The following is a 12137-nucleotide window of genomic DNA, read 5'->3' as shown; positions in this document are numbered from 1 at the left end:
TTTTTTAACTGCGGTGTAATTCACATACCAAAAAATTCACACTTTTAAAGTGTTCAGTGTTTTTTTAGTATATTACAAAGTTGTTCAACTATTACCACTGTTTCATTCCAGAACATTTCATCACTCCAAAGAGAAATCTCATACCCATTAACAATCTATCTCTATGGATTGGCTTATTCTGAACATTCCATATAAATGGAATCATATAATAAGTGGTCCCATGTGACTGACTTCTTCCACTTAGCACAAGGCTTTCAAGGTTCATCCTTGAAAAGGATGTAGCTTGTATCCGTATTTAATTACTAGTGGCCCGGTGCATGAAATTCGTGTGTGGAGGTGGGGGTGGGGGGTGTCCCTCAGCCCAGCCTGCACCCTTTCCAATCTGGGACCCCTCTGGGGATGTCCAGCTGCTGGTTTAGGCCTGAGACATCTCTCTCACAATCGGGGATCGCTGGCTCCTAACCACTCATCTGCCTGCCAGCCTGATCGCCCCCTAACCTCTCCCCTGCTGGCCCGATCGCCCACAAGTGTCCTCCTTCGCGCGAGGCGGCATAGATGCTGGGACTGGCCTCCTCTGCACCGCATGGAGCTGCGGGACCCCCAGGCCTCACTGCATGGAGCTGCTGCCAGTCCCCGCCTCTGCTGTGCACATGACCATCTTGTGACAACATCATGTGCGAGGGTCACCTAGGCTTTTATTAGTATAGATTTTCATGGCCACATATTTCATTATATGGATGTACCCTCTTTATTTACTTGATGGACATTGGGGTTGTTTCTACTTTTGCTAATTGTGAATAATGCCCCTATGAATATTCATGTGCCAGCTTTGTGTGAACATATTTTCAATTCTTCAGCATATACATAGGAATTATTGGATTATTTGTTAACTCTGCATTTAATTTTTTGAGAAACTGCCTGATTGTCAAAGTGGCTGTGCCATATTACATTCCCATCAGCAGTGTATGAAGGTTTCAGTTTCTCATCCTCACCAAGATTTGTTAATTATCCTTTTTTTTTTTTATTAAAGCTACTCTAGTGGGGCCCAGCTGGTATGGCTCAGTGGTTGAGCGTTGACCTATGAACCAGGAGGTCACGGTTTGATTCCCGATCAGGGCATGTGCCTGGGTAGCGGGGCTTGATCTCTGGTTGGGGCGTGCAGGAGGCAGCCAATCAATGATTCTCTCTCATTGATGTTTCTATCTCTCCCTCTCCCTTTCTTTCTGAAATCAATAAAAATATATATATATATATTTTTTTAATATATTTTATTGATTTTTTACAGAGAGGAAGGAAGAGGGATAGAGAGCTAGAAACATCGATGAGAGAGAAACATCGATCAGCTGCCTCTTGCACACCTCCTACTGGGGATGTGCCCGCAACCAAGTTACGTGCCCTTGACCGGAATCGAACCTGGGACCCTTCAGTCCGCAGGCTGACGCTCTATCCACTGAGCCAAACCGGTTTTGGCAATAAAAATATATTTTAAAACAAGAAGCTACCCTAGTGGGTGTGAAACGGTATCCTACTGTGGTTTTGATTTACATTTCCCTGATAGTTAATGATGTTGAGCATCTTTTCGTAGTGGCATTATTCATAATAACCAAAAAGTGGGAACAACTCAAATGTCCATCAATGAATGGATTTTTTAAATGTGTAGTATCCATATATGGAATATTATTCAGCCATAAAAAGAAATTTAGTACAGCACATACTAGAGCATGCATAAACCTTGAAAACATGCTAAGGAAGCCAGTCACAAAGGACTACATATTGTATGATTCCATTTATATGAAATGTCCAAAATAGGCAAATCCATAAAGTCAAAGTGGATTAGTGGTTGCTTAGGGTTGGGGGATGAGAGGAAATGGGTATGAGGTTTTATGTTGGTGTGGTGAAATGTTTTAAAACTGATTGTGTTGATGGTTGAAAAACTGGGAATGTGCTAAAAATCATTGAACTGTACACTAAATGAGTGAATTGTATTATGTTATTTAAAAAGTTAAAGATGAAAGTATGAACTTGCATAGTTTTAATTTAAGAAGTATTTTGTTTTCTTAGATAAAATGGAATTTAGGCTATTTTCTTTTTAATAATAGTAACATTATTAATCTTTACTCACTTTCTATTTCCATCCCCTTAAACATCTTTTAGGTTTGCCCTTGTTGGTGTTGGATCTGAAGCATCCTCAAAAAAGTTAATGGATCTGTTGCCTAAAAGAGAACTTCATGGTCAGAATCCTGTTGTAACTCCATGCAATAAACAGTTCCTGAGTCAATTTGAAATGCAGTCCAGGAAAAGTAAGCAATTCCTCTGAGGCTTTTATTAAAAGATGTGTATTTTAATCAATGTTGCTAGCATTTATTATATATTATACTAGAAAAGTCACCTTAATATTTAGTTTGTTGGAGAATCCATTTTAGAAAGTCCATACTTTGCATTTGATTTAATTACTGCTTATGACTGTGATCCTGTATGCTGGAAACCTACTCGCATTTTTCTCTAGGTGTCACAAACCCAATATTATTCAACAGTGTGCAAGTTCTGTAGCCCTGCCATTCTTGTCCTGTCATTCCCATCCTAGAGAAAGGAAGAAACTACATTCTAATCCTTAGATTGAAGGAAACTTATGTGGATGTGTGTTATGGTGGTGGAGAAACCACTGATAACCAGAAAATATTCGTTGATTTCTGCTTGGCACCAAGACCTTTCACCACTTGGTAAAGTGACTATAGAAAAGATTTGCCATTGCCCACTTACGATTGCTATCACTTAAAGAAATAAGATGATGATTATGTATTAAGCAGAAATTCAAGTGGTTGGTATTTTTTTAATGTTTTAGCACTTAAGGCTTAACAAGAGTATGTTACAAAATTTAAATGATTTATGCTTAATGAAATTCAGATTTCTATTGGAGAATTTGGTCTTGGCTGCTGCAGAGAGTACTGTATTTTGAAAGTAACTCATATTTATTCATTGGAAATACATATGTGCCTGGATATTTTGAGACTTCAAAAGAACATAAATGTGAATGTTTTCCTAATCAATACTTCTCACATAGTTTGGAAAGGCCCACGGCATCTGCAAGTTAATGTATAGTATAAATGATGTTTGAATTGTGGTTGTTTCTAATAATAATGGTTACATTTCAGAGAACTATTTTAATAAGTGCTATTTATGAGTATTTGGATATTTGCAGCTACACAATCAGGACAAATGTCTGGGGAAGGTAAAGCTGGTCCTCCAGGAGGCAGTTCACGTGCAGCATTTCCACAAGGTGGTAGAGGACGGGGCCGTTTCCCAGGGGCTGTTCCCGGTGGGGACAGATTTCCTGGGCCAGCAGGACCAGGAGGTCCACCCCCACCTTTTCCAGGTAAAATTTTTAAAAAAATTACCATGGATAAAATGTGTCTATCTAATACCTCTTTTCCTTTTCTCTCTTTTCAAGTAATGCATTATTGATGTGACTTACTCTCCTTGTTATGCTATTTTTGGAATCCAGGAAATTTGATCAAGCATCTTGTTAAAGGAACTCGGCCTTTGTTCCTGGAAACTAGGATTCCATGGCATATGGGGCACAGCATAGAGGAAATACCCATTTTTGGCCTAAAAGGTCTTTATTTTTCTCCAAACTTGCTTGACTTATATATAGAATATTTACATCCGTCTTATTTTCTTACCTCTTAAAAAATTCTTTCAAGACAATTTTTCCTTGTTTCACTTTCTAGCTTGGCATCAGAGTAGAATATAAGGTGGGTGATTTCACTGTAAGAAATGTGTGTATGCTGAAAGATGGAAACTATCGCTAAGTATAATTGTCTTTAGTAAAGTTTTTGTTTCAATAATTTTTCTTAAGCATAAATTGAGGAAGTTAAATTTGGAAGGATATACTTTATCTTTGTAGTTGTTAGTATAGCATTTACCATAAGGGTTTTATTTAACAAGAAAGAATCTTGGTCTATGAGTTATGCTTTAAAAGTATAATCTTGGCATGAAGATTAAAATACTTTATTGAAGTGTGTCTTTTCTTTCTCTCTCTCTCTCTCCCCTTTATTCTATAGCTGGACAGACTCCACCACGTCCACCCTTAGGTCCTCCAGGCCCGCCTGGTCCACCAGGTCCACCTCCACCTGGTCAGGTTCTGCCTCCTCCTTTAGCTGGGCCTCCTAATCGAGGAGATCGCCCTCCACCGCCAGTTCTTTTTCCTGGACAACCTTTTGGGCAGCCTCCTTTGGGTCCGCTTCCTCCTGGTCCTCCACCTCCAGTTCCAGGCTACGGCCCCCCTCCTGGTCCACCACCTCCACAACAGGGACCACCTCCACCTCCAGGCCCCTTTCCACCTCGTCCACCTGGTCCTCTTGGGCCACCCCTTACACTTGCTCCTCCTCCGCATCTTCCTGGACCACCTCCAGGTGCCCCACCGCCAGCTCCACATGTGAACCCAGCTTTCTTTCCTCCACCAACTAACAGCGGCATGCCTACATCAGATAGTCGGGGTCCACCACCAACAGATCCATATGGCCGACCTCCGCCATATGATAGGGGTGACTATGGGCCTCCTGGAAGGTAAGTTAGTATGTATCTTTGAATGTAGACCTGGTATATTTGGTAAAAGATATTCTGTGTTCCAACATTGAAGTTTTTAAAATGCAAACGTTATTGCCTTTCCCCAAATACTTAATTTTCTGTGTTATTTTCTCTTCTCATTAGAAAAGGCAGTAAGGTATGGTATGGTAAAAAGATACACAGAACAGGGTTGGGAATAATCCAGCTCTGCTACTTGCATAGCCATGGGATTTAGGACAGGTCACTAAATCCCTGGAGATTCATTTCCTTCATATATATATATTTCAGAGAGGAAGGGAGAGGGAAACATCAATGATGAGAAAGACTCATTGATAGGCTGCCTCCTGCACACCGTCCCTACTGGGGATTGAGCCCTCAACCCAGGCATGTGTCCTTGACTGGAATCGAATCCGGGACCCTTCAGTCTGCAGGCCGACGCTCTATCCTGAGCCAAACCAGCTATGGCCATATATATTTTTTTAAATATGTTTTTATTGATTTTTTTTTTTTTTTTTGAGAGAGAAGTAGGGAGAGAGAGAGAGAGAGAGAGAGAGAGAGAGAGAGAGAGAGAGAGAGAGAGAGACACATTGATGAAAGAGAAACATCACTCACATCAATCGGCTGCCTCCTGCACACCCCTTAGTGGGGATCGAGCCCGCAACTCGGGCATGTGCCCTGACCGGAATTGAAATGGTGACCTCTCAGTGCTTGGGACAATGCTCAGCTAACAGCCAACACTGGCTAGGGCTACATGTACAATTTTCAAAGTTGTCAAGCAGCTTTAGAAAATCTTGGCATTTTACTCATTTTTTTTTAACGAATATTTGCACTTACTGAGTATCTTTTATTTTCCAGATACTTTTCTAGGATTTAGTGGCAAACAGCATAGTCTATGGTCTTGTCTCTCCTGAAATTCTATTAATCAGACATTTATTATCCTTCAGTTGTGAGTTGGACCCTCTGCCTGGAGTATCTAAACGTAATGAAACCGAATTCCTGTCCCTGATTGTGTAGGCTATATTTTGTGCACTCAACATTTTGTGTTTGTATGCATCAAAAAATTTCTTACCTGTTTCTGTGAGAATGAAAATTGTTATATTGTAGATACTTAAATATATCATTTCTGGCCTCCAGAAAGACAAGATTTCTAAGCTGCTACTTGATTTCATCTGTAAGATTGTGATATTAGATAATTTTGCTTATTAGATTTGCTTTCTTAGTAGGAGAAAATAGCATGCTTCAATTTGGAAAATAAATACTAGCTCTAAGGCACTTGTCAAAAACAACCAACATAAATTGCTTTATACATAGTTAAGACTAAGTTAGAAATCTGTTGTGTATGAGTTGAGGTTTGTTCTGATTTTATAGGGAAATGGATACAGCAAGAACTCCACTGAGTGAAGCTGAGTTTGAAGAAATCATGAATAGAAATAGGGCAATCTCAAGCAGTGCTATTTCAAGAGCCGTGTCTGATGCCAGCGCTGGTTTGTGTATTTCTTTCTGTATTAATGCTTCTTATTTATGTTATTAAGAATGATTGTTTATATATAGTAGTTATTTATATATTCTCAAATCATTGTCTGTCCTTTATTTAAAAGGTATTGAAGAAAGCTGTGTGTCACAGTGTAATGGAAAAGCCCCTAATTTAAAATTTTTAGATGTAGGGTTAAATCGTAACCCTCACATTTAATGACTGAGGCATCTTAGGGCTACTCATTTATTATCCTATCTAATAAAGAGGGAATTAGGAGGGAATATGCTAATTGACTGTCCCACCCTCAAAGATGGCAGCACCCACAGCCAGTAAGTAGGGAATGTGCTAATTGCCATGCCCTCGAAGATGGCGGCGCACACAACCACAAGATGACATCACTCAGTCCCCTCAGTCCCGCTGGGGTAACAGGCGCACAGCAAGGCTGGGCTTGCCCCCAGGCAGGTCCAGCCGCTCCGCACGCCTGCCTCCAGAGTCCCTCAGCCCCCCAGCCGCCCAGGGCTGGCCTGAGGCGGATGGCGGCTGCCCAGCCTCCCAGGGCCATCGGAGGCTCAGGTAACCAGGGCTGGCCGAGGCTTGCGCTGCTGGCAGTGGCAGCAGCAGAGATGTGATGGGGCGTCCGTCACCTTCCCTTGATCACCAGGTCGCCTCCCGCCCCTGAGGGCTCCCAGACTGTGAGAGGGGGCAGGCCGGGCTGAGGGACACTCCCCCTTCCAGTGCATGAATTTTCATGCACCGGGCCTCTAGTCATATTTACAAAATGGTAACGTGCTTCATGTAGATATAATAATATACTGCTAATTTTATGCACAGAAAAGCCTTTTGCAAATGGTGAAATACTAAAAAAAAAAAAAACACTAAGAAATCTTCTGTGGTCATTTTAAAGTTCACTCCTTGTGTAAAATGCTTTATGCTCTTACTGCAGAGGTGGTTTGGTGGTATTTTGAAAATAAAATTTATTTGACTTCAACCCCTTTTCTTCCCCTCACAGGTGATTATGGGAGTGCAATTGAGACATTGGTAACTGCAATTTCTTTAATTAAACAATCCAAAGTATCTGCTGATGATCGTTGCAAAGTTCTTATTAGCTCTTTGCAAGATTGCCTTCATGGAATTGAATCCAAGTCTTATGGTTCTGGATCAAGGTAAAACTTTCCTGTCTCATTTCTATTCAAACCTACTTACAAATGGAAAAAATACGTTCGGGACTTTAAAATAGGACTTTGATTATACTTACACTTGATCATCTCACTGTTTTTGTACTTGATATTCTTTCTGTTAGGAGCCCTTTTCCTGAAAAAATATTTTTATTGATCCAAGAGGGAAAGAGAGAGAGCGAGAGACATCCATGGGCTGCCTGCTTCCTGCATGTCCCCTACTGGGGATCGAGCCTGCAACCCGGGCACATGCCCTGATCAGGAATTGAATGGGATGCTGCTCATCCAACTGAGCCACACTGGCCCGGGCATGGCTTATGTTTTTCATGCCTCAACTCAGTCTAACTTATAGCAGGAGTCTTCTCCCAGACATTTTGTCAGGTTTTGTTATTTCTTTCGTAGTACTTACTATAATCTGTTTTCACTGTACATGTTTAAAGGTGGAAGGGGCCTTACCCATCCTATTCACTACAATATTTCTTCTTTTAAGATAAATTTCTTGGGGGATATAGATTCAAGTGTGCAGTTGTATAAAACATCATCTGCACATTGCATTGTGTGTTCACCATCAAAAGTCTAGTCTCTCTTTTTTTAAAAAATATTTTATTGATTTTTTTTTTTACAGAGAGGAAGGGAGAGGGATAGGGAGTTAGAAACATAGGTGAGAAAGAAACTTCGATCAGCTGCCTCCTGCACACCCCCTACTGGGGATGTGCCCACAACCAAGGTACATGCCCTTGACCGGAATCGAACCTGGGACCCTGCAGTCCGCAGGCTGACGCTCTGTCCACTGAGCCAAACCGGTTAGGGCTAGTCTCCTTTTATCACTATTTATTTGACCCCATTTACCTTCAAAATCCCCTCACCCTCTTACCCTTTGGTAACCACAATACTGTTGTTTATGTATGAGTTTTCTGTTTGTTCCCTTGTTGCTTTCTGTTTTATGTCCCATGTATGAGTGAAATCATATGGTCCTTTTCTTTCTGGCTTATTTTGCTCAGTATGATACTCATGATCCATCCATGTTGTTGTGAATGGTAGTGTTTCATCCTTTCTTATGGCTGAGTAGTATTCTGTTATATCTATGAACTGTATCTTTATCCAGTCATCCCAAGGACTCTTGGTTGTTTCCGGTCTTGGTTACCATGTAAGATGCTGCGATGAACATAGGGGTACATATATCTTTACAAATAAATGTTTTCTTTTTTTTTTTTTTTGGTGTACCCAGAAGAGGGGTTCATTACTGGGTCATATGATAGCTCTATTAATTTTTTGAGGAACCTTCATACTTGTTTTCCATAGTGGCTGTCACTATAATATTTCTAATGAATATACAGAATGGTTGCTAAGTAAACGTTTCTTGAATAAGGGAGTTAACGGATTATTTATTCTTAGTTTTTTAATTGGGTTATTCCATATTTTAGCATTACTGCTTACCTTGAAATTTTTCATACTTTTTAATGGTAGATCTTTAATCTTCACATGATACTCTTGAGATCTGTCTTTTGTATAATTTATCTTATCTGGTGGTAGAATCTTTTTCTTAAAGTTAAGGAAAAAGAGCTTGTCATAGTCATGGTCCCCTACTTTATAATTATTACATTTTGACACAGTGTAAGGATATTTGTATCTGAGCAAATTAGTCATAGCTAAAAACCATATCTCATAGAGTCTTCTTTTAAACGTTTTAAGCCCAAAGTAAGCACCTAATAATGAATTTCAAATTTAGAATAGAATTTTTAAAAGTATTTTAGGCAGCATACTTGGTTAAATTACCTGTGGTTTGGTTTTTTTTAAGTGCTCCATGGAACATTTCTTTTCATTAAGTAACAATGTGAATAGTATCCCAATCTTTACTAGTGGTCGTAATTAGTGGGTTTTCTTCTTTGCTTCCCACCACTCTTCTGAGCCCTCCCAACAAACATGTATATATTATTAGAAAGTTTCTTAGAGGAGTGACATTTTTTAGTTATAAAGGTAAAATTGATATTTATGTATGGGTTTTAGGTAACCCTGTGTTAATGGTAATTTTTTTTAACTTTTAAAAAAAGATGTTTTTATTGATTTTAGAGACAGGAAGGGGGAGGGCGAAAGAGATAGAAATATCAATCGGCTGCCTCCCGCATACCCCCTTACTGGGGATCATACCTGCAACCCAGGCATGTGCCTGACCTGGAATGGAACTGGTGACTTCTTGGTGCATGGGTTGATGCTCAATCCACTGAGCCACACCAGCCAGGCAATAGGTGGTAATTTCTTATATTTAAGTCCCATTGTATATTGAGTGATTTCATGAATTTTATTTCTACAGAACTACCTTCTGTATGTTCTTTAGCTTGAAATAGAAGTCCTTTGAAATTTTCTCTTTTACCTTTCTGTTTGTTTGTTTACTTATGTTAATTCTCACCTGAGGCTATTTTCCCATTGATTTTTAGAGAGAGTGGAAGGGAGGGAGAGAGACACACACAGAAACATTGATGGGAGAGAGACACATGGATTGGTTGCCTCCCACACGAGCCCTGACAGGATTGGGGATCGAGCCTGCAATCAAGATATTTGCCCTTAACCTGAATCAAACCCGGGACCCTTCAGTCTGCAGGCCAACACTCTATTCACTGAGCCAAACTGGCTAGGGCTTACCTTCCTGTTTATTATTCAGTGAACAATACATGTCTATTTTAGACTACCAATTATAATAGATAAAACATGATGTGTGCCAGGTTCCTAATATTTGGGTGAGTATTTTTTAAAATGAAATTTCTAGTTCATACTTATAGGTGTCTTGGTAAGTCATTGATAGTTCAGGATATCATAAATCTGAATTAGGCCTATAAAATTTTTTGGCCTTAGATATTTTTAAATACCAGAATTTCTTTTTATATATAGCAAAGGTGGAAATTTATTGAAGAACAAATATAGACTCCCACGCGGGGAAGGGGAAAGAATCTCACAGCACAGACTCCCATGTGGGGAGGTGGGGAGAGTCCCCAAACACCGAATATTGAGAATCTTTTTAAGTTACACAATTATGGAGAGCATTAATTCAGTAATTTCTTTTAGAAGACGTGAACGATCAAGAGAGAGGGACCATAGTAGATCACGAGAAAAGAGTCGGCGTCATAAATCCCGCAGTAGAGATCGTCATGATGATTATTATAGAGAGAGAAGCAGAGAAAGAGAGAGACACCGTGACCGAGATAGGGACCGTGACCGAGAGCGTGACCGAGAGCGCGAGTATCGTCATCGTTAGAAGGTGGGTATTCCTTGTCTTATTGTATTTAGTATATGCATTATTAACAGTAATTATAACTCCGAGGCTATTGTTTATACAGTATATACCTACATTTTAAATGGTCCAACTACTTGTTCTGAGTTTAATCTTCTGGAACCATCTGAGACAAATGACAGGTGAGTAATGACAGGTAAAAAATTTGACCTCTTACCTTTGAATATTGTATTGCTGAGTTATAACTTTTAGTTTTCAGATTGTTAAGGGTCTTAAAGCGAGAAAATAATCAAGAGGACTCATTGTCTACTGCTAAAATCCAAAAATTGGAATTCTCTTAATCACATAATTTGCATATGACTTAAAATATAAAATAAAAGGAATTATCTCATATATATAAAAAAATGTGCTTGGACTTTTAAAAAGTAAATTTTTTTAAAAGTAAATTTTACAGTTTCTCTTCTGGAACTAACTTCATTCATCCCTAGAACTTTTAAAATGCAGGATGGTTTCTCAACATTGAAAGAGCTTTTCTACTTAAAAAAAAAACACACAAAAAAAAAAACACAAAAAAACCCAATTTTTAGTAAAGACACTTTTCCTAGCACCTGGTTTTTGTTTTTAAAAGAAAAAAAACAAAACACGGTACTCTTTTAATTTGCAAAGAAGATATGAAACTTACTCAATTAAAATGGGTTTGGGATACGTTAAGAATTTTTAATTGTGTCAGATTATTCATCCCAGGTTAGAATAACCGTGAAATAATTTTCTTTGATGTTTCATTCATAACCATAATCATTGTCTTTTTTTTCTGTATTTTAAAACTTTCTTGTGTACATTTTTTCATAAAGCAGTAAGAGTTGTCTGTTTCTACTTCATTTTCCGTGTAATTTTATTTTTATATTGTGAACAGCATTTATTCATGTGAAAAGTGGGAGGAGGGCACTATAAATGCTTGTGCATGTGACACAAAGGTTATTCTGTAAACAAATATTTTTTCTTTATATGTTGGTGGCATACTCGGATTAGACTATATAGGTAACTACTCTTTACACAGTTATTTCCCATAATCATGGGAAACATTGAAAATTAAGTGATGGTAATTGTTAGTATTTAAACTGTTACGGACAAAATGAAAGACTTTATCAATGTATAATTTTGTGATAGAAGAGCAGTTTAATATGTTTTAGCAACTGATAAATTTTTTTTTGGTAATTTAGTAAATAAACATGTCAGTCTTATTTTTATGGTACCTAATTATCTATTCCATTATTTGTAGTTTTAAGAGCTCTTTGAAGTGAAAAGGCCAGTTTTGCTACTTTTCCTTGCATTTCAATATCCTAACCCTGACATTTAATGACTCAGGAGTCTTAGGGCATTCAAAATATGTATTATATTTATCAAAATTTCAATTTGAAAATAGCCCTTCATGTATTGTATTATAGAATTTAATATAAATACTTCTCAAAACATTTCTTTAATATGATGCAAAACATCTTTCACTTTTAAAATTAGGCTTATTGAAATAATGTTTTTCGGATGAGTAAGAATTGAATACTTGTATCATGTAAATTTAAACATTAAATTTTAAAAGACACAGGTTTTGATACCCCTGGGTTGAACAGATCTTATTTCATCTTATGAAAAAATTCTCAGTTTCCATCAATTGCTTAAGATGAATTGTGGCCAACTTATT

At 38.4% G+C, this 12137-nt stretch overlaps 1 protein-coding gene across 4 annotated transcripts in view; it reads left to right on the top strand.

Moving 5' to 3' along the window:
• The window catches only part of CPSF6 (cleavage and polyadenylation specific factor 6), a 35558-nt gene that overhangs the window by 14855 nt on the left and 8566 nt on the right, over positions 1–12137 (top strand). The window contains exons 4-10 of one of the 4 annotated variants that reach the window (XM_080658549.1): positions 2155–2300; positions 3200–3373; positions 3503–3613; positions 4062–4566; positions 5935–6050; positions 7050–7203; positions 10279–10468. In XM_080658549.1, coding sequence (XP_080514675.1) covers positions 2155–2300; positions 3200–3373; positions 3503–3613; positions 4062–4566; positions 5935–6050; positions 7050–7203; positions 10279–10465 — 1393 coding nt within the window. In that variant the 3' untranslated portion in view covers positions 10466–10468. Of the gene's footprint in view, positions 1–2154; positions 2301–3199; positions 3374–3502; positions 3614–4061; positions 4567–5934; positions 6051–7049; positions 7204–10275; positions 10469–12137 lie in introns of all 4 variants that reach the window. The other 3 variants (XM_080658548.1, XM_080658551.1, XM_080658550.1) reach the window with 3 other exon arrangements.

This window comes from Plecotus auritus, assembly GCF_963455305.1.
Source record: "Plecotus auritus genome assembly, chromosome: 3".
NCBI classification, from domain to species: domain Eukaryota; kingdom Metazoa; phylum Chordata; class Mammalia; order Chiroptera; family Vespertilionidae; genus Plecotus; species Plecotus auritus.
The sequence above is the reverse complement of the archived record's forward strand: the minus strand, read 5'-3'. Positions and strand labels throughout refer to the sequence as shown.